Below are 23,039 nucleotides of genomic sequence, written 5' to 3' on the forward strand. Positions count from 1 at the left end.
ATCATACAATGTGATTTTCTGGATTTCTGTTTTAGATTCCGTCTCTCACAGTTGAAGTGTACCTATGATAAAAATTACAGACCTCTACATGCTTTGTAAGTAGGAAAACATGCAAAATCGGCAGTGTATCAAATACTTGTTCTCCCCACTGTATAGCTAGCCTGTGTTGACACTAAAGGAAAACATAACATGAGAGTGGCAGGGAAGCACTGAGACAAACCCTAGCTCTGGCCCAGTCCCTGCCTCTAGGTGTGTCTCTGGCCCAGTCCCTGCCTCTAGGTGTGTCTCTGGCCCAGTCCCTGCCTCTAGGTGTGTCTCTGGCCCAGTCCCTGCCTCTAGGTGTGTCTCTGGGCCAGTCCCTGCCTCTAGGTGTGTCCCTGGGCCAGTCCCTGCCTCTAGGTGTGTCTCTGGCTCAGTCCCTGCCTCTAGGTGTGTCTCTGGCCCAGTCCCTGCCTCTAGGTGCGTCTATGGCCCAGTCCCTGCCTCTAGGTGTGTCTCTGGCCCAGTCCCTGCCTCTAGGTGTGTCTCTGGCCCAGTCCCTGCCTCTAGGTGTGTCTCTGGGCCAGTCCCTGCCTCTAGGTGTGTCTCTGGGCCAGTCCCTGCCTCTAGGTGTGTCCCTGGGCCAGTCCCTGCCTCTAGGTGTGTCTCTGGCCCAGTCCCTGCCTCTAGGTGTGTCTCTGGCCCAGTCCCTGCCTCTAGGTGCGTCTATGGCCCAGTCCCTGCCTCTAGGTGTGTCTCTGGCCAAGTCCCTGCCTCTAGGTGTGTCTCTGGCCCAGTCCCTGCCTCTAGGTGTGTCTCTGGCCCAGTCCCTGCCTCTAGGTGTGTCTCTGGCCCAGTCCCTGCCTCTAGGTGTGTCTCTGGCCCAGTCCCTGCCTCTAGGTGTGTCTCTGGCCCAGTCCCTGCCTCTAGGTGTGTCTCTGGCCCAGTCCCTGCCTCTGGGTGTGTCTCTGGCCCAGTCCCTGCCTCTGGGTGTGTCTCTGGCCCCAGTCCCTGCCTCTAGGTGTGTCTCTGGCCCAGTCCCTGCCTCTAGGTGTGTCTCTGGCCCAGTCCCTGCCTCTAGGTGTGTCCCTGGGCCAGTCCCTGCCTCTAGGTGTGTCTCCGGCCCAGTCCCTGCCTCTAGGTGTGTCTCCGGCCCAGTCCCTGCCTCTAGGTGTGTCTCTGGCCCAGTCCCTGCCTCTAGGTGTGTCTCTGGCCCAGTCCCTGCCTCTAGGTGTGTCCCTGGGCCAGTCCCTGCTAGTGATGCGCGGATTGACTCATAACCCACTGTCCCTGCGGTTATATCCATGGGAAGGGCGGGTGGGTGGCAGGCAAGTTGAATAAAGAGAAAATAATAATCCATAAATGTATAATTCTGTGCGCCAAATAGCCTACACACCAATTGCCAAATAATGCTTTTGTGAACAGGCAGAAAAAGTGTAGGATGTACCTTTGTAGTCTATGATGAAGGTATAGGAGGCCAGGGTTAGGGTTAGTGTGTAGGGGGTAGGGTGTAGGGTTAGTGTATAGGAGGCCAGGGTTAGGGTTAGTGTGTAGGGGGTAGGGTGTAGGGTTAGTGTATAGGAGGCCAGGGTTAGGGTTAGTGTGTAGGGGGTAGGGTTAGTGTATAGGAGGCCAGGGTTAGTGTGTAGGGGGTAGGGTTAGTGTATAGGAGGCCAGGGTTAGTGTGTAGGGGGTAGGGTGTAGGGTTAGTGTATAGGAGGCCAGGGTTAGTGTGTAGGGGGTAGGGTTAGTGTATAGGAGGCCAGGGTTAGTGTGTAGGGGGTAGGGTGTAGGGTTAGTGTATAGGAGGCCAGGGTTAGTGTGTAGGGGGTAGGGTTAGTGTATAGGAGGCCAGGGTTAGTGTGTAGGGGGTAGGGTTAGTGTATAGGAGGCCAGGGTTAGTGTGTAGGGGGTAGGGTGTAGGGTTAGTGTATAGGAGGCCAGGGTTAGTGTGTAGGGAGTAGGGTGTAGGGTTAGTGTATAGGAGGCCAGGGTTAGGGTTAGTGTGTAGGGGGTAGGGTTAGTGTATAGGAGGCCAGGGTTAGTGTGTAGGGAGTAGGGTGTAGGGTTAGTGTATAGGAGGCCAGGGTTAGGGTTAGTGTGTAGGGGGTAGGGTTAGTGTATAGGAGGCCAGGGTTAGTGTGTAGGGGGTAGGGTGTAGGGTTAGTGTATAGGAGGCCAGGGTTAGTGTGTAGGGGGTAGGGTGTAGGATTAGTGTATAGGAGGCCAGGGTTAGTGTGTAGGGGGTAGGGTTAGTGTATAGGAGGCCAGGGTTAGTGTGTAGGGAGTAGGGTTAGTGTATAGGAGGCCAGGGTTAGGGTTAGTGTGTAGGGGGTAGGGTTAGTGTATAGGAGGCCAGGGTTAGTGTGTAGGGGGTAGGGTGTAGGGTTAGTGTATAGGAGGCCAGGGTTAGGGTTAGTGTATAGGAGGCCAGGGTTAGTGTGTAGGGGGTAGGGTGTAGGGTTAGTGTATAGGAGGCCAGGGTTAGTGTGTAGGGGGTAGGGTGTAGGGTTAGTGTATAGGAGGCCAGGGTTAGTGTGTAGGGGGTAGGGTTAGTGTATAGGAGGCCAGGGTTAGTGTGCAGGGGGTAGGGTGTAGGGTTAATGTATAGGACGCCAGGGTTAGTGTGTAGGGGGTAGGGTTAGTGTATAGGATGCCAGGGTTAGTGTGTAGGGGGTAGGGTTAGTGTATAGGAGGCCAGGGTTAGTGTGTAGGGGGTAGGGTGTAGGGTTAGTGTGTAGGAGGCCAGGGTTAGTGTGTAGGGGGTAGGGTGTAGGGTTAGTGTATAGGAGGCCAGGGTTAGGGTTAGTGTGTAGGGGGTAGGGTGTAGGGTTAGTGTATAGGAGGCCAGGGTTAGTGTGTAGGGGGTAGGGTGTAGGGTTAGTGTATAGGAGGCCAGGGTTAGGGTTAGTGTGTAGGGGGTAGGGTTAGTATAAGACGTACCTTTGTTGTCTATGAGGAAGGTGTAGGAGGCCAGGGAATCCTGGTAGTAGGTGACGTCCTCTAAAATGTAGGCTAGGTTCACGTCCACCCCAACGACGCCTAGCAACAGGTTGCCAAAGTAACAGGGCCGGCTCACCGTCATGATGAAACCTGCAGGGAGAAGACACAGATAGTTTTACATCACACTGATTGATCACCAAGAGCCCAAATCAATCTCATCAAGTTTATAATATTTTCTTTACCACTGATTTAGGTTTAGCAGCTCACTGTACCTTAGCTCTAACCTTAACCATTACGCAGACATAAGAGCAGAACTGGTCCTAGACCAGTTGTTAGGTCCCAACTATAACCTAAAAAACGGCCATGATAACGGCCATGACCCAGGACCAGTTGTTAGGAACCCACCGTCTCCTATGGGGTCCTGGTAGGGCAGGCTGAAGCAGGACAGGTCTATCATCTATTCGTTCTCACTGATTTAGGATCAGATCACTGTACCTCAGCTCTAACCTTTACCATAATGACTAGAACAGAACAACTGGTCCTAGATCAGTGTCTAAACCCACCGTCTCCTATGGGGTCCTGGTAGGGCAGGCTGAAGCAGGACTGGTCTATCATGCGGTTGGGCAGGTTGATGTAGAAGCGTCCCACGGTGGTCTCCAGGTTACTGAGCTGGTTCAGGACCATCATGCTCCCTTTCACCACGGGCAGCGCCGAGCGGTCCGGGACGCCGTACTTCAACGAGTTCTGCTCCGCTAGGTCACGCAGGAACGCTAGCTCCTTCAGACCCGTCACACCCTCTGTTGAGGAAGAAGAGGGCAAGACAGATGTTTTACAGATGCGTTCAAATATATTGCCACCATTGAATGATTCACTATTTCTTCTAAAATAAGTAGAAAATTTAAAAAACTTTGTGTTCACACGTATTTGTTTGATTTACAACTGCAGAAGACCCCCAAAAATACAAAATAAAAATGTACACATTGAGATTTTTCACTTCAAAGTAGAAAAAGGGCCTGGTTAAATTAATCTAAATTGTAATTAATTTGGTTGGAAGCAAGTGATTCTCAGCAAGTGTAATTTATCCCACCTGTGGTAAGTTGCAGGTGCCTAAAAGAGAAACCAGAACATTCTGCTCCATTGAAAAGTGCAGAGTGCTAATATATTTGACCGCATCTCTATGTTTGATGTTTATTGACATGACACAAGACAATTTAGGTAATGACACGTAGAGCAGCATAGAGCAGCGTCAAGCACCGCAGAGCAGCATAGAGCAGCATAGAGCAACGCAGAGCTGCATAGAGCAGAGCAGCGCAGAGCAGCATAGAGCAGAGCAGCATAGAGCAGCATAGAGCAGAGCAGCATAGAGCAGCATAGAGCAGCATAGAGCAGCACAGAGCAGCGCAGAGCAGCATAGAGCAGAGCAGCATAGAGCAGAGCAGCATAGAGCAGAGCAGCATAGAGCAGCATAGAGCAGCGCAGAGCAGCATAGAGCAGAGCAGCATAGAGCAGCATAGAGCAGAGCAGCATAGAGCAGCATAGAGCAGAGCAGCATAAAGCAGCATAGAGCAGCATAGAGCAGAGCAGCATAAAGCAGCGTAGAGCAGCATAGAGTAGAGCAGCCACAAAGATAGGAGGTCCTTCAATGTATTGATATCAATGTAAGAAAACTTCCTCTACAATATTCATTGACTTTTTAACAGAGGACACCCTAGAATGACCTCTCCAACATGGCTGCCCAGACAGCTGTCACTGGGCACATTTGGCATTACGACAGGGTTTAATATGGAATGCATGGCAGTCATATCACTGATTGGATTAAAGAGGGATCAAGCCTTAATGCTTTGGGCCTTGTCTGATGATAATAATAGGATGCTGCATACATGGGAATGATGCACTATTGACAGTAGTGAGTCAACAGGAGATGAAAGCAGCCATGTCAATACAGCCTGGTATGTGTGGACTGCAGGGTCAAACTGGACATCAGAGGTCATAGTTGGAATGGCCGTAGATGAACGTTTGGCCGATGATATTCTCTGTAAAATCCACGAAAGATTCTGTGGATGATTCAAACTGGACATCAGAGGTAATAGTTGGAATGGCCGTAGATGAACGTTTGGCCGATGATATTCTCTGTAAAATCCATTAAAGATTCTGTGGGTGATTTACTGGTTACAGTTAAAGCATATCTTCAACTCGTTCTCCTGTTTTTCATGTCTGAGAAGAGCATTTTAGATGGATTGAGTTGGTCTGTGGTTCACAATCAGGCAGAAGGGACTGGGTAGTATTAGACAGCCACAGACCAGGGGAAAGTCTAGAAGGATTTGGCAGTACAGCCCATACTTGAAGATTTCACTTCCTAACCATTTGATCCTTCTAGTTGTAGTATCTCATCACAAAACAGACACAGACACACAAACATGCTTAGTTCAACCAACAGAGTTGATGTGGGAGAAAATACCATTGATCACCTTTAACAATCATCAGCTTACATCTGGCACACACACAGAGCTCTATGAAATGCTCACAATGTGCTACACAACAAAAGCTTTCTGGGTGTCATGCTAATCAACTCAAAATGATCATATATTTCTGAATCCTTTTCAACATGGACTCTTTTAAACAAGCGGCCCCCGGCTGTCTCCATCACACCCCCCAATCCCACCCCCACCCCCACTTTGAAGTCTTTAGACTCAGGCGCTCTCAGTGGTCCCTCATTTTAATTTCCTAATGAACATGATCTATGCCAATACCAGGCTAATGCATGCACTGTGAAGGGGTCTCTGTGTAGGACATGGAGTGAAGGATAAGGAGAAGGGGAGGAGGGAGGGGAGACAGGTGAAGAGAGGGCCAATTGAGAGGGGGAGGTGGATGCATCACAGACACACAGGAAAAAACAAAAAGCCTTTGAGGTTTCTGAGCACCTCTCCAGTCTGCACCACCCCCATTCACCCACCCCCTTCCTGGAGGGTGATTACAATCATAGACAAACTGTGTGTGGTGGAGGGTGATTACAATCATAGACAAACTGTGTGTGGTGGAGGGTGATTACAATCATAGACAAACTGTGTGTGGTGGAGGGTGATTACAATCATAGACAAACTGTGTGTGGTGGAGGGTGATTACAATCATAGACAAACTGTGTGTGGTGGAGGGTGATTACAATCATAGAAAAACTGTGTGTGGTGGAGGGTGATTACAATCATAGACAAACTGTGTGTGGTGGAGAGTGATTACAATCATAGACAAACTGTGTGTGGTGGAGGGTGATTACAATCATAGACAAACTGTGTGTGGTGGAGGGTGATTACAATCATAGACAAACTGTGTGTGGTGGAGGGTGATTACAATCATAGACAAACTGTGTGTGGTGGAGGGTGATTACAATCATAGACAAACTGTGTGTGGTGGAGGGTAATTACAATCATAGACAAACTGTGTGTGGTGGAGAGTGATTACAATCATAGACAAACTGTGTGTGGTGGAGGGTGATTACAATCATAGACAAACTGTGTGTGGTGGAGGGTGATTACAATCATAGACAAACTGTGTGTGGTGGAGGGTGATTACAATCATAGACAAACTGTGTGTGGTGGAGGGTGATTACAATCATAGACAAACTGTGTGTGGTGGAGAGTGATTACAATCATAGACAAACTGTGTGTGGTGGAGGGTGATTACAATCATAGACAAACTGTGTGTGGTGGAGGGTGATTACAATCATAGACAAACTGTGTGTGGTGGAGGGTTCCTACCATTCATGAGGGCGTAGGTGAGGATCATGACTGAGTTGTTGAGGTGGCGGTTCTCCTCTCTGACCACACGGAGGGTGTCTCTCTTCTCATGCTCCGACGCGTCTCGAGACGTGATGCCAGACGACAGGTAGATGATCACCATGTCTGTGTCTGACAGGAACATACAAGCACAGAGAGAGATCAGAAACAAATCCTTGGTCATAAATCCTCCATCTCACAAATCCTCCATCTCTTGATTCACATTCATTGAGCCATTTCAACCAAATTAACTGCATTGATTTACAAGTAGATTTATGTGTGAAATGTTTTTCTCCAAATACATTCATTGTCACATATCCGTTGAAAAATGACAGATTAGCATTCCCTATAGATTGAACAAGCCTGTAGCATCAGTGGCCTGTAAAGACTGCATTTCCCATGGGGCCCTGTTCTTACTGGTGAGTTTCCGGGTGATGTTGCTGGTGTTCCTGAGGAGCTGGAAGGCCTTCTGGAAGCCCAGTGCATGCTGGGTAGGGCTGTCGGAGGCCTTGAGGTTGCTGATGAAGGCGCTCATCTTCCTCTTGGTCTCGCTGGTGGCAGGAGACAGATAGTTCTTATAGCACTGGTCCAGAGAACAGGACCGCACAGCCTCCGCTGAGGACAGGATCGAGATCTGGGGAAGAGGACATGCACAGACACAGGTTAGCACTACATACAAACACAACATAAACAACTACTTTTGGGATTGTAATCACGGGGCATATGCACAGTCTGCTTTAGCTTCAGAGGGAGTGAAAGGGTGGTTGTATCTAGAACGTTGATAGTGTGTCGGGGGTCATAGGGTATCAGAGGGGGCTTGGGAAATTAGGCTATAAAGAGGGGAGTTAGGGATGGGTTATCAGAGCAGAGCAGAGCTCCTCACCTTGTCATGTTCGTCTATGGAGTTGAGGACGACGAGGGCAGCATCTCTGGCGATCTGGAGCTGTGTTTCTGTAATGGTAACTCCATGGTCGATGACCACCACAATGTGTTTAGACTGGGGCCGCACCGCCGCCACATATACTGGCCTGCGAGGACACACACACACGTGATGAGTACACTAGGGCTGTCCCCGACTAAAAAAGATAATCGTCGACCAAGAGTCTTCTATTCTTTCGACCAAATGTATAAACTTGTATTTTTCCATATATTGACACATCCTATGTGTTTTAATCAAATCAACTATATTCACTGAGCTGGACTGATGCTTTAAGCACACAGTTTGATTAAATAATTAAGACACACAAATGATTAGAGGGAGTCCGACCAGCAATTGATTTGATTGTGCCGGGCCGGGCTCAGACTTCCTGCGCTGCGAAAACAAGAAGTCAAAAAGACAGCGTGTGTCTGTGTGACTAGCACCGGTTCTCTCTCTCCTCCCTGCTGCAGCGACCACCACAGAACATCAACATGTTTATCGTGCTGTCCCTGTTGCTGAAGCTGCAACATAATTACAGCCATTTCTGACTGAAAAGTTCTGTTACCGAAATCTCTCATTTGTTTAGGAAAAACATTCCCTATTCCCTCAACCCTTGCTCTCTTTACTTGACATCGCATGTACGTGACCAAATACTTATTCTACTTATTACTAGAGAACATTGTAATTATTACTCCAGAATGTCTGTTATTCCAGAGGACGATTCGGATGGGATTCGTTTTTTCCAAACTTCCCCCTGTAATTCTTTAAAAAATATATATAATTGGCAGTTATGACGGAAGCCTGGAGGTTTTTATTCTAGGCGTGAAGATACAGTATTTCAACATCTTTGGTATAGTGTCGCCATAATATTTGAATTGAGGAAGTGTGTAATCATTAGGATATTTTAGCGATCCGCAGTACGTCCTAAATGCCCTCAGCCTTCAGATGTGAGCATTTTAAGGCTATGGATGAGAAAATGTACTTATTATTTCCAAACGTTTAGGTCAGTTGTATGCTGCTTTGCGATCTATTAACAGCAAGGGTTGCATTAAATTGGCTCAATATTTTTTGCTATTATAAACTGGTTACCAACGTAATGGAACAGTAAAACTAAATGTTTTGTCATACCCGTGGTATACGGTCTGATATACCAATGGCTTTCAGCCAATCAGAATTCAGGGCTCAAACCACCCAGTTTATAATGGTGGTTATACACGGCTGCTATACTAAGCCTCTAATGATAATGACATTAGTTATGATCATAATAATAATAGTAATAATAATAACAATAAGGAGATCAAGAAAATTGAGCATTATTATTTTTATTATTATATATTATTATTATATTATATATATTATTATTATTACTAATTATTATTATATATTTTTCGGACAATTTGGAACAGTGTAAACACTAAATCAATTAAAAATAATACCAGAGGGGCTGTTCTAACGGAAAAAAGCCTTTATTACAGCAAAGCTAAGATTAAAAACATCAGAATTTGTGAAATTGTTTACTTGACATGTCGTGGTGTGAGGCTTGGTGCTCACGGAATCAGTAGGCTATTAAACAAACACTCAAACAGGCAACAGAAGCACGATCTGTCTTATTTCTGTAGATATATTGATTTATAAAGCCAAGCACATTTAACATATAGGCTATTGATTATAGACCTAATTAAGTTTGGGTTTCCTCTCTCCTCACTTTTCTCAGACAATAAGGCGAGGGCTGTTTTCTCATCTCCTCATTCTGCTGCTGCCTCCGTCACATTGTTCTCAACATCAATATGCTGGTTAACTTTGTTATTATGCACATAGCAACATGGTCTAGGAAAAGTCGCCAATTCAACAGCACACTAATGTGTTTCTGAACCGCGGTCAGCGACCCCTTTCCAACGCGGGAGAAAGCGCATTTGTTATAAAATATTATTTTTATTAGTGTTGCACCATTGTTCTTATGTAATATAACCACATATAATTTCAGTAGCATGTCTTAGACTGATGGACTGTGCCATCCCCACGGCCTCCACAATGGATCAGTCCACTGAGACAGGCGCGAATCACACAGGTGTCTTGTACACTATGATATTTGACGTTTTTTTTCACTACTGCTTGACTAAAGAAATCTCGGTCGACCAATAGCCTATCGACCAGTCGACTAAATGGGGTCAGCCCTTTTACACACAAAGCACACATATACACACATCTAACATACACTCACAGTCTCAACAATACATTCCCAATCAATAACATACATAAACTAGAATGGTGTTTTATTGACACCAGACAGACTCTGCTCCAGGCTGGTAATCCCATCCCTTTCCTATATCTCCCCTGCTTCATGGTGGCATGAGTTCCCAGGGCTGTCCACTCTACCTCTGGCTGCCCTGAGACCTCCACACACGGTTTTCACAAGATCCCCTTCCCAGGAATACTGTTGCTTTTGGGAGGCACCACCACAACCGCTTTTCCAACCGTCACCACCATTCCCTTTGTCAAGCTCCTATTCCCAAACCCCTCTAGTGTCTACTACTAAATGAGTCTACTACTGCTATCTGTGCGAAGTGACCAAAAGCATCTGGAGAACATGGGTTCCTATTCCAGGTTGGTGTCTGTGGGTAACATGCCACTAGGAAACACAGACAGGGAAAGGGGGTGTTTGTGTTCGTTAAGTCCACACAGCGAGCCAGGGGGACAATCTTTCTCATATCTGAATGCCAGCTGGCTGGTTGAGAGAAACAGGCCTTTGAGTATTTGGGGGGGGGGGGGGGGGGGGGAGAAAGAAAGAAAGAAAGACAGAGAGACAAACGAGAGAGACAGAGAGCGAGAGATAGAGATATCTTTCACCAGGCTAGGCAACAGAAACCACAGCAGTGGGTGAGAGATTCCAGTGGTCTTTACTGGTCCCAGAACACATTCCTGACAGGGGCATGCGTGGTCAGGGTGTCTGTCTGTCTCAGAGAGGAGAGGAAAACCCAACGACACCGGAGGAGAGTAGGAATACTGTTTACATGCTCTCTGACTGCCACACAGAAACAACGGAGAGGGAGGAGGTGGAATAGAAGAAGTGGCTTTCTGTTTTCTCTTTGCTTAGTAGGAGGTGACCATCTTGGATATTCAACAACATTATCCTTGATGTGGCTACACAAAGCGTAATGTTTGAGGAATGGGCAGTCAGTGATGATTTATGTAACAATAATTGCTCCATTCTTGCAGATGCGTTTAGGGCTAGTTGATTGCACTGTTTATCTAGGTGAAGCTGATCTGGAAGTGTAACATTTTAGTCATTTAGCTGTACTGTACCTGCTGCGGTGCTCGTAGTTGCCCTTGCAGTGGAACTTGTGGGCGGGGAACACAGTGAAGATGCCCTCCTCTGAGCTGAAGTATTGCCACTTGATGCCAGGGTTGGACTTCAGGTTATCTGCCAACACTACAGAGGAGAGAGATGTCAGTATTACAAACAGTAGGTAGGAATAATACGAGAGAGAGAGAGAGAGAGGGAGCGAGAGAGACTGAGCGTGCGAGACTGAGTGTGCGAGAGAGATGGCGCGAGAGAGAGAGACAGAGCGCGAGACAGAGACAGAGCTTTAACCAACTAGGGGGACTCATTCTGGGCTCCCAGACACCTGTCAAAGCCCACTGATAGATGTAGACTTTAAAGGGTTAACCTAGTCTCCTCTAGTCTGTGTGTGAAAAGTAAGTGAGCACACATGAGAATACTAATAATAAAAACAATAATGTAAGGCATAAAATCAAATTCCCTGTGTGCATGCGTCAGACTGGATATCAGATTAAACTGTTCATTCTGCTGTATTACTGACATGGTTATAATCGTTTCACTTAAGTGCAACTGTGTGGTCTTAGTAGTTACACAATGTGCCGCTGACAACATTAGGCCTATGTACACTACATGACCAAAAGTATGTGGACACCTGCTCGTCGAACATCCCATTCCAATATCATGGCCATTAATATGGAGTTGGTCCCCGCGTCGCTGCTATAACAGCCTCCGCTCTTCTGGGAAGGCTTTCCACTAGATGTTGGAACATTCCTAAGGGGACCTGCTTCCATTCAGCCACAAGAGTCCCCTGTAGCTCAGTTGGTAGAGCATGGCGCTTGCAACGCCAGGGTTGTGGGTTCGTTTCCCACGGGGGGCCAGTATGAAAATGTATGCACTCACTAACTGTAAGTCGCTCCGGATAAGAGCGTCTGTTAAATGACTAAAATGTAAAATGTAAGAGCATTAGTGAGGTCGGGCACTGATGTTGGGCGATTAGGCCTGGCTCGCAGTCGGCGTTCCAATTCATCCCAAAGGTGTTAGTTGGGGTTGAGGTCAGGGCTCTGTGCAGGCCAGTCAAGTTCTTCCACACCGATCTCGACAATCAATTTCTCTATGCACCTCGCTTTGTGCATGGGGGCATTGTCATGCTGAAACAAGAAAGGGCCTTCCCCAAACAGTTGCCACAAAGTTAGAAGCACAGAATCATCTAGAATGTCATTGTATGCTGTAGCGTCTCAACTTAAACCAAACTTTCTCTATTAACAAAATGTGACTTTCAAGAGATAAAGACTGACATATTAAGGAATGTTTCTTGTTTACTGGTTGGTTATATTACTGCACTGCAGGCTGATCTAGCTGCAGCATCTGCCAGGGAACAGGGTCAAATTAGCTGCCTAAACAAATTGTTTTATTGGGTCAGAGAAGTCAAGAGAATCTTCAGATAGATCAGATCACAAACTCTGCAGCTTCCTGTCTGGCGGAGCACAGCAACAGAGGAACACAAAACAGCCATTCACATGAAAGAGACAGAAGAGAGGGGGTGGGACACACAAATAGAGCCAGATTCCTCAACCCGTGCCAAAAAGTGTTCACCGTCTTGGTTTGTGTGTGTTTTGCTCCTCTCTAACAAAGTAGGGCCCTGAAGATAGATAACAGCAAACATGAAGACAGCGTTTAAAGTGCCACTCCAGTCTCCTTTTCACCTCATTTAAGACGTGATTTACTTAACAAAAAGGCCCATCTCAATAGGTGGTCCAGGTAGGTCATGACATAGCACAAGGGGGGGGCTTTCCTCTTTTGTTCTCCATTGCTCCTCTATTGTTCCTCAAGCAAGGGGGGAGGCCGATTACATCACACATTCCAATCAGACCAACTCCTTGAATGCCCTACTCCTTGAAGTTTGCAGTTTAGTAAAAAAAAACACTATTTTGCTCAAAATGTATTTGTTTACCCTTTAGTGGGTGTACTCCACTGTATTTATACTTAGGATATCTCTTCTCAACAGTAACAGTTCAAAAGTTGCTGGAAGACGTATTTAGCCTAGCTACCTTATAAAAGAGAGGCATGTCGTAGCTAGCGACACACTAAAGTTCATTGCCCCACTGCACACATGCTAATCCAATTTCCTCAGTATTTCCTAACACACTACCCAACATAAAACTACAAACTAGCAGCCCACGACAACATGAACACAGTACCTTATATAGACCAACACTACAACAACCAGCGGTACCGGAGCGCCAAGTCTATGTCCAAAAGGCTTCTTAACAGCTTCTACCCCCAAGCCATAAGACTCCTGAACAGCTAATCATGGATTAATATGCCATTTAGCAGACGCTTTTATCCAAAGCGACTTACAGTCATGTGTGCATACATTTTTACTTATGGATACCTGGACTATTTGCATTGCACGCCCACATTTACATTTAAATCATTTAGCAGACGCTCTTATCCAGAGCGACTTACAAATTGGACACCCCACCCCAACCCCCTCTTTACGCTGCTGCTACTCTGTTTATTATTTATGCATAGTCACTTTAACTCTACCCACATGTACATATTACCTCAATTACCTCGACTAGCCGGTGCCCCCGCACATTGACCCTGTACCGGTACCCCCTGTATATAGCCTCACTACTGTTATTTCACATTGACCCTGTACCGGTACCCCCTGTATATAGCCTCACTACTGTTATTTCACATTGACTCTGTACCGGTACCCCCTGTATATAGCCTCACTACTGTTATTTCACATTGACTCTGTACCGGTACCCCCTGTATATAGCCTCACTACTGTTATTTCACATTGACTCTGTACCGGTACCCCCTGTATATAGCCTCACTACTGTTATTTTACTTTACTGCTGCTATATACAGGGGGTACAAGTAGGTAGCCGAAGTTTACACCCCTTCGTCGGTGATTGGTCAACAGTAAGGATTCTTCAGTAAAGTCTTTGTTGTCATTCAACGAGAGACGACTCATTTTCATGCACATGTTTTCATTGAGAAATACTGCACCAAACATCTTAGTTAAGATGTAAAATCGTGCGACTAAGATCTCCTCTGCAAAAACGTCTAAATTAATGACAGATTTCTTGAGTCATCTTAGATTAATTCTGTCTATTTTCAGGAAGTGTACACTGGCTACGGCTTCTCAAAATGGGAAATCAGTACTATTGCCACTTTTTTCTCATTTTTCAAGCAAGGGAGTATGCGAGCACACTCATTAGGCGCCAGCCGAACTGAAGCACACTGATGCCTTAACCCTAACCCCCTCCATCCATACTCACTACTCAATCACCCCCCTCCATTCCCAGCTCAGTAACACTTTGGCTATGTGCAGAAGGGTTCATGTGTCCACTGGGCAGGGATTGGAAAACTAACTACACTCACATCAAACCAGTGGCTGGAGTACTGTGGAAACTAATACAGATTGAGAAAACAGCTGTTGTGTCAGAGGAGAAAGTGGAAAGAGGAATGACTTTGAGTCAATGACTGACAAGAGACAGTAGAGTGGTCTTGTCTGGCTCAGATGGTAGAGCACGGTGTTTGCAATGACAAGATTGTGGGTTCGAATCCCGGGGACACCCATACATAAAATGTATGCACGCATGACTGTAAGTCTCTTTGGATAAAAGCATCTGCTAAATGCTATTTTTATTAAAGCAAAAATAAAGAGCGCAAAAAAGTACAGGGAAAGAAGACCAGAAAACAGGAGGAGGGAGAAGATAATAGGAATGAGATGAGGAAAACAAGAACCAGAAGGAAAGGACAGATCAAACTTTGTTTCTTCACTCACTTCTCTTGCTCCCCCAGTCATTTCTCCCTCTCTCCTCCTCTGGATAATCTGCCTATTCCTTCTCTCTCTTTGGTTGTTTAGACTGGGTCAAGACAAATGGGGACGATGAATGCTAGCAGAGGCTGGAGGTCAAGACAGGCTGAGGAATGGAGGCTCGGTGGTAACATGAACTCCTGATGACTGGCTTTGGAAAAATAAGCTCTGAGATGAAGATGAATCGCCCTAATCTGCTCGGAGGCGGAGCGGCCTGGAATTTGGCCGGAGAGGGTGTGAGAGACGAAGAGTCAGCGGTAGGGGAACAAGCTGTGGGGTTTCTACAGACCTTACAGAGGAGGGGTAGTGTGTGTGAGAGAGCGGTTGACTTTGCCAGCATTTCCACATCGCGATTAAAATGACCATTAGCAAGAGTGTGATTAGGAGTGGAAAATGTTGGGCTAATACTGCAGCTGCTTCAGTACAGTCAGCGCACGGGTTAGCGATATTCTGCCATGATAACTAATAAACGGATCATTAGACAGCATTTATAGTGTTCATTGTTGATTGTCTGGACTTTGACTGGGAGTGTTCTGATGCAGAGGTTAAATGTATGACGTCATCACGTCTGATTATGATTAGGTGACAGCCTATCTGATTGGCTAACAGCAGTGCAGAAGGGGCATATGGCAAAGCCCGACAAAGCCTCCTAATGTAGAATGAGAAAAAGATCCAGTTCCTGAATGGAGAAGCGGACCAAAATACTTCATTTGATCTCAGAATTTTCAGCAAAGAAAAAAAGCACTATTCTTGAATCAAAGAGAAAAAGAGAGAGAGTAGGAAAAAGGAAGGGAGAGAGAGTAGGAGAGAAAACAGAATACAAAGTGGTCTAATAACGCGTGGAACAGGCACAGTTTGTTATTTCCATCTGGGTTCAAATACTTTTTCCTTTTAAGATTTAACCATATGGTGAGGAATATTAATTTCTTAGAAATATGGGTTGCCATAATGGGTGGTAGGGGTAAGGGGTTAGTGAGAGGAGTAAGGTGTGGTAGGGTTAAGGGGGTAGTGAGGGGGTAAGGGCTGGTAGGGGTAAGGGCTGGTAGAAGGTGACCCACCTGAGTTGAGGTCCCGTCCAGGGTTGAAGGCTCGACTGTTGACCGTGGGGGACAGCCTGTCACAACAGATGGTCTTGGACACGTTGGTGTTGAAGTTACCATCAAACCTGAATAAGGATAAAGACAACATGTTTACAACAGAACTAATTGGACGTATATTTAACTTATCAACCATAGAAGTGAAAGAAAGAAAGAAAGAAAGAACGAAAGAAAGAAAGAACGAAAGAACGAAAGAACGAAAGAAAGAAAGAAAAAAAAGAAAGAAAAGAAAGAAAAGAAAGCCATAAGCCCAGTAGATTCCCTATCACATGGGGTTGGCAGCCCCCTGGTCACTCCATGCTGTCATAGCAGGTATTCTTATCCATCCCAGCATTGTTTTCAGGCTGCCTCAGCTACTCTAATGAAGAGCTGATAGAGGGATGGGGAGAGGAGAGGAGGGGGGCATCTCAGGGGAGCAGGCTGCTCCACGCTGCACCATGGCCAGGTCGCTTTGATCCAACACTCCCCCCTCAGCTCCACCTCCAATAAACCCCCTCCCCTCTGCTGGCTCACATACCCAACACAACAAACCACAAGTAACCGGTTATTCCCTGTCGCGCTCGCTCGCTCACACACACACAAACTTCTGTCATCGTCTCTATCACCCCCCCCATCCGGAGCTTGAGAGAGTGTGTTTGATTGACAGCTGCTCTGATGTACCAGCTGCTTTGAACTTCAGACATTTAATTCCCATCAGGCTACAGACATTATTATTCCCCTCCAACACACTTTACATGTGGGGGCTAAGAGAATGTTCCAGATAAAAATTACATTTGCAAGCGCTTTGAATTCGACATCAAAAACTAGGAGAATGAGGGTGGTGCAGGAGCGAGGGAGAGAAATGGAGGAGAGAGAAAGAATGAGAGAAGGAGAGAGAGAGATGGAAGGGGGAGAGGAGAGAGAGGGGGGGGGGTATTAAAAAACATCCCAGGTATTAAAAGGGGTAGAAAATAAATCAATATATATGAACCAACCTCTGAAGCTGCTTTAAGAGGGAGCATTTCCTTATACCAGAACCACATACTGCTCTTCCATTACTTGAAGCTTTAGCTAGCTTATGGAAAAGGCCTCCTGAGATCTCCTGATATGGACAGAAGCATGTGGCGTGACTGAGAGAGAGAAAGAGAGAGTGAGAAAGCGAGAGGGCAAGAAAGAGAGAGCTACCATCAGCCCATTTTCAAGCCTTTTAGGTCAGTTAAGCCCCTCTCTTTCCTCATCCCTCTCTCCTTCTCTCCTCTCATCCATCCCTCTCTAGCTCTACCTCATGATCAAACAGAGGCTTCTTTAGCTCACTCACTGAGCAAACGGAAAAAAACAGCTGATCCCAGCTCAGACCAGAACCCAGCTCCGGCTGTCTCTCATGGGCCTCCTGAGTGGCGCAGTGGTCTAAGGCACTGCATCGCAGTGCTAACTGTGCCACTAGAGATCCTGGTTCGAATCCAGGCTCTGTCGCAGCCGGCCGCGACCGGGAGACTCATGGGCGGCGCACAATTGGCCCAGCGTCGTCCAGGGTAGGGGAGGGAATGGCCGGCAGGGATGTAGCTCAGTTGATAGAGCAATGGCGTTTGCAACGCCAGGGTTGTGGGTTTAATTCCCACGGGGGGCCAGTACAAAAAAACATGTATTCACTAACTGTAAGTCGCTCTGGATAAGAGCGTCTGCTAAATGACTTAAATGTAAAAATGTAAATGTAAATGAGACCAGTCCAGCATCAACACACACCACAGCCGGAGGAGAGGGGCTCAACAGTCACCAGTGGGAAAGTAAACAAATACAAATTAATTTCAAAAATTGAATGTGTACCCTTTTTGCAGCCATTCCCTATCCCGTTCCCTATGTCATAACAATACACAGTAGTACAGTGTATTCGGAATGTATTCAGACCCCTTGACTTCTTCCACGTTTTGTTACGTTACTGCCTTATTCTAAAATATATTAAATAGTTATTTTTCCTCAATCTACACATAATACCCCATAATGACAAAGCAAAAACAGGTTTTTAGAAATGTTTGCAAATGTATAAAAAATTTACAAACGGAAATATAACATTTACATAAGTATTCAGACCCTTTACTCAGTACTTTGTTGAAGCACCTTCAGCAGCGATTACAGCCTTGAGTCTTCTTGGGTATTACGCTACAAGCTTGGCACACCTGTATTTGGGGAGTTTCTCCCATTCTTCTCTGCAGATCCTCTCAAGCTTTGTCAGGTCACTGCACAGCTATTTTCAGGTCTCTCCAGAGATGTTAGATCGGGTTCAAGTCCAGGCTGTGGCTGGGCCACTCAAGGACATTCAGAGAATTGTCCCGAAGCCACTCCTGCGTTGTCTTGGCTGTGTGCTTAGGGTTGTTGTCCTGTTGGAAGGTGAACCTTCACCCCAGTCTGAGGTCCTGAGCGCTCTGGAGCAGGTTTTTATCAAGGATCTCTCTGTACTTTGCTCCATTCATCTTTCCTTCGATCCTGACTAGTCTCCCAGTCCCTGCCGCTGAAAAACATCCCCACAGCATGATGCTGCCACCACCATGCTTCACCGTAGGGATTGTGCCAGGTTTCCTTCAGATGTGACGCTTTCTTGGTTTCATCAGACCAGAAAATCTTGTTTCTCATGGTCTGAGAGTCCTTTAGGTGCCTTTTGGCAAACTCCAAGAGGGCTGTCATGTGCCATTTACTGAGGAGTGGCTTCCATCTAGCCACTCTACCACAAAGGCCTGATTGGTGGAGTGCTGCAGAGATGGTTGTCCTTCTGGAAGGTTCTCCCATCTCCACAGAAGAACTCTGGAGCTCTGTGAGAGTGACCATCATGTTCTTGGTCAACTCCCTGACCAAGGCCCTTCTCCCCCGATTGCTCAGTTTGGCCGGACGGCCAGCTCTAGGAAGAGTCTTGGTGGTTCCAAACTTCTTCCACTTAAGTATGATGGAGGCCACTGTGTTCTTGGGGACCTTCAATGCTGCAGTAGTTTTTTGGTACCCTTCCCAGATCTGTGCCTCAACACAATCCTGTCTTGGAGCTTTACGGACAATTCCTTCAACCTCATGGTTTGTGACAGGTGTGTGGCATTCCAAATCATGTCCAATCAATTGATTTTACCACAGGTGGACTCCAATCAAGTTGTAGAAACATCTCAAGGATGATCAATGGAAACAGGATGCACCTGAGCTCAATTTCGAGTCTCATAGCAAAGGGTCTGAATACTTATGTAAATAAGGTATGTATTTTTTATTTTATAAATGGGGAAAAAATTGTAAACACCTGTTTTTGCTTTGTCATTATTGGGTATTTTGTGTAGATTGCTGAGGGGGGAAAATTATTTAATCCATTTTAGAATAAGGCTGTAATGTAACAAAATGTGGAAAAAGTAAAGGGTTCTGAATACTTTCCGAATGCACTGTGTGTCCTTATCATATTATCCCCCGAGCAACACTACTATACCACCACACTGGAGACTGTAGCCAGACAAAAACATCAGAAGTGATTGGGTGGAATACAATACAGGTTTTCCTCCAGCCTCCATCTAGTAAATGACAGCCTGGAATACCCGTTATAACAATAAAACCCTGTATAAAACCCCTGTCATTCTTTAAAACACACACACAGCTATCCAGCTAAACACCTTCTCTTATCTCCACCTGCCTGCCTGGCTGGCATTTGTCTTCCTGAGGTAGATGTAGTCACAGAGAAACATACATATTATGTTCAATTTAATACTGTAGCTAGAGCCGTCTGTCTGTCTGTCTGTGTATGTGTTCTGTCTGGCACTGGGAGCAGAGCTGCCGTAGAGGTGACAGTTATGGCAGCTTACCTATACTACATTCTGCTAGCTTACACTGGAGGCGGGCAAATGAGCAGTGTCTGCAATGCCACACATCCTACATCTAAATGAATGGCTTTATGATGAATTATCAGCCAATTGATATCGTCATCTGCAACTGAAAATACGTTTTAAAAAGAAACGGATCTAGCTGGTACCCATCTACCTGAAGATTAGTCACTAAAACAGAAACATGTGCTATTTTCAGGCATTGATATGTTGACTAGACCTGGAACCTGGCCATCAGACCAAACATTGATGAAAGCATTCCAGCGTGGTATGTGTGGTGGCCCTGTGGTCACTGGTCTAGCTGACACCACCGTGGTCGCAAGATGGCTGAGTGAAACGGGCAGGGGTGAAAGTAAGGCGGTCTGGAACGGCGTCCCGGCAAAATAAATAGGGGGGGGTACGCCGTACCGGTAAAACGTAAGCCTATCATAATTAATACAACATGCCCAAACAACTATAGGCTATTACACCATTATTTAACATTAATGCATGTCAGCCGCATGAAAAATTAATGAAATGACTGGAAACCGGGTGGTATATGCTCCAAATTGTGTTGTGGTTTGAGGAGAACACTTAGGCAACATTTTGTCAAGGCGGAGATGAGTGGCCGAGACCGAGGCGCGCGGACAACAGTGGATTCATCAATTTCAAATTGCAGGTGCACTGTTGGGGTTTGGATGCTGACATTATTTTGTGAGTGGATGAAAGTGCGCGAGTAGCCCAGAGGAGCGCCTTTGATAAGTGACTGTTTGACAATCAGTCGGTAACTGTAAATATTCACTGTCTTTATCATTGGGTCAGTGCCACTTCTGTTTGTTTTTGGACAATAACTTCCTCTTCCAGGTTAGATGGACGTCATATTGTATGTGTCTGCCCTGATCTGTTTGTCGGTGTCAGCAGAGTAGGCTACCCTGTAATGTTTGCAGTATAAAAAAAAAAATCAATGTGCGCACTTGGGTGTCCCATACCGGAAAGAAATTAAATCTACTTTCACCCCTGGACATCCTGTTAACCACCTAACACCCCCCGGCTATGACCGGCCGTCTGACCCAGAAGCAGGCAGCAGCAGCTGACTCAAAGCCCGTTGAAAGACACCCTGACCTGGGGACGCATGGGCTCGCCACCAGCCTCTCTGGAGGTTCCAGCACAGCACTGAGTTAGAGTCCGAGAACGGGCCTCGTTCGAAGTCCTGCCATGGTATTGCACTGGCACAGATCAGATGTTTGGATCTTTAACTTTCCTGGCTGGGACTGTGTGACCCTGGGGAGAGAAAAAGTTATTCCACACTCCTCCAAACGGTCACGCTCCTAAATGAACTTTCTCAAAGCAGGAGCTGTCAGCTTTTCCCCAGTGGGATCCTTTGAAGTTGTGGGAGCGATGCACTGCTATTAGACTGACAGGCAGCCCTCAGAAGTGAGCCTGAATTTTGTTTAACCCTCCTCGCCACGTTCCCAACATCTTATACAACCTTCAGTATATCCACCCCAGCTCTCCCTTTCTCTACTCCAGAATAATGACAAAGTGTGTGCATGTGAGAGAAAAGCATGGCCGACTAAATTCTGATGAAATTCTCCCAGTATTATCCTGGACTGGAGCCAGGCTGACTGTGGGAGAAGCAGAGACCCTGGAACTCCAGATTAGTCATAACATACACCATCAAAACTACATTAGGTCTGAGAGAGAGGGAGGGAGAAACAGACAAAGAGAGGAAGAGGCATGAAGAGAGAAAGCGATAGAGGCCTTGGAGATAGAGGGAGAGAGAAGTAGAAAAATATAGGAAGAGAGAGGGAGAGAGAGAGGGAGTATGTTTACATGCACACTGATCATTCGATATTAAACTGATTATGGCAGTAGGCCGAGTATGGAAATGGTCATGTAAACACCTTACTCTGCTTATCTTAAATCGGCGTAGGGTCAAAATCGAAGTAAGCATACGCCGATTAAAATACCTGGTTTTCTGAGCAATCTTTCGATTTGTTAGGACATGTAAACGCCTTAATCAGAGTTCCAGCAGTGTATTGATCTGCACATGTGTCAGCACCGGTAGCGCGAGCCTCCCTCTATATGCGCGAGTGAAGTGAGTTCAGAAAAACAAAGTATGCCTTTTAAAAGTAGTTTTCACATCCAAATCAACAATAATAACATGGTCGCTGTTGTAGAATGTTTATTTTGATTGGAGATTTTCTGCATTTATCAGAGTGCCATCAAGTAGCCTGATTTCAGATGTGTCCATGTAAACAAGATTATAAGGGTCCATGTAAACAAGATTATAAGGGAAATCGTTCTTCTTGCAAAGCATGTAAACGTTTTAAACAAACTATTATATTAAATCAGACTATCCATAATAATCGTATTATTGTGTGCATGTAACCGTGCTCAGTGAGGGATGTAGACAGCTGGTGCTGTAGAGATTAGGGTTGAAAGCAGCGCTCTGTCCACTCTCTCTCTCTCTGTCGTTTGAGGTGTGTTTGCTCCTGCTGTAGCGGGAGATTGGTGGAAAGCGAATGGACTTCAGAGAAAGTTCCTCCCTGACCCCACTCTGAGCCTACTAACCACACAGCTAGGCCTTCAAACAACTCCATTACCCATAATCCCCCACATCTGTCTGGGAGATTAAAATGGGGGCAGAGCAGACCAGTGGAGCTCACCACCACCACTACAGCTGCTCATGCATGTGGAAATAATTTAATTTGCAGATTTTGCACATGTGGAGATAAGTGTTCCTAGAAAGGATCAAAACACATTTAAACACAGGAAGGGGGTAAGGGGTTTGTGGGGTGTGTTTAGGGGTTAATACTCACTCAACCATGGAGGGGGGGATGGTGCAGCAGTCCTGGATGGCGGTCAGAGGAGAGGTCAGGTGGGCTGTGTAGGACACCTCCACCACCTGCTTGTTCCTGTTCACCACATCCAGGTAGCGGTTAAACTTCTCACGGATCTTCTTCGCAAGCTACAACCAAACACACACACAGTTCGATATATTCTGTATGACATCGTACATACGGTCCTCCTCATCATGGTGGAATTACCTACGAAAAACACTACAGCACACATGCTCACACAGTCAGAAGATGAATAAGATGACATTTTGGATTCCTAAAGTCCCTTAGTTGAGCACCTATTCACTTTTTATTAAAGTTGGGTTGAAGCAGGTATGGGTACCCTCCCAGGTCAGATAGGCTACTCTTCTGTATTAATCACAGTCAGAACAAGGCACTTAACACACACGAGGTCCTCATACATACTGGCTGAATTACCAAGGGAAAGATCTGTGAACAGCATCAAAGAACCAGACTCCATGTGAAAGCTGTCAACGTTAAGGAGAAATCATGATGGATGATGGAGGGCTAGTGAGGAATAAACCTGTGCTACACTCTCAAAGTCATGGAAACCAAGAGAAG

The 23,039-nt window shown here is 46.1% G+C and overlaps 1 protein-coding gene across 1 annotated transcript in view; it reads right to left on the reverse strand.

Annotated features, from left to right (window-relative positions):
• cachd1 (cache domain containing 1) overlaps nt 1-23,039 on the reverse strand; it is a gene marked incomplete at its 3' end in the record, with an annotated part of 83,542 nt that overhangs the window by 21,340 nt on the left and 39,163 nt on the right. The window contains exons 3-10 of the mRNA XM_084163493.1: nt 22,440-22,588; nt 15,782-15,888; nt 10,915-11,041; nt 7,576-7,720; nt 7,110-7,326; nt 6,675-6,824; nt 3,486-3,719; nt 2,923-3,072 (exon numbers count right to left, since the gene is read on the reverse strand). Of these exons, the coding sequence (XP_084019619.1) occupies nt 2,923-3,072; nt 3,486-3,719; nt 6,675-6,824; nt 7,110-7,326; nt 7,576-7,720; nt 10,915-11,041; nt 15,782-15,888; nt 22,440-22,588 (1,279 nt within the window). The remainder of the gene's footprint in view (nt 1-2,922; nt 3,073-3,485; nt 3,720-6,674; nt 6,825-7,109; nt 7,327-7,575; nt 7,721-10,914; nt 11,042-15,781; nt 15,889-22,439; nt 22,589-23,039) is intronic.

This window comes from Coregonus lavaretus (assembly GCF_964263955.1).
Source record: "Coregonus lavaretus genome assembly, chromosome: 6".
Taxonomy (NCBI): domain Eukaryota; kingdom Metazoa; phylum Chordata; class Actinopteri; order Salmoniformes; family Salmonidae; genus Coregonus; species Coregonus lavaretus.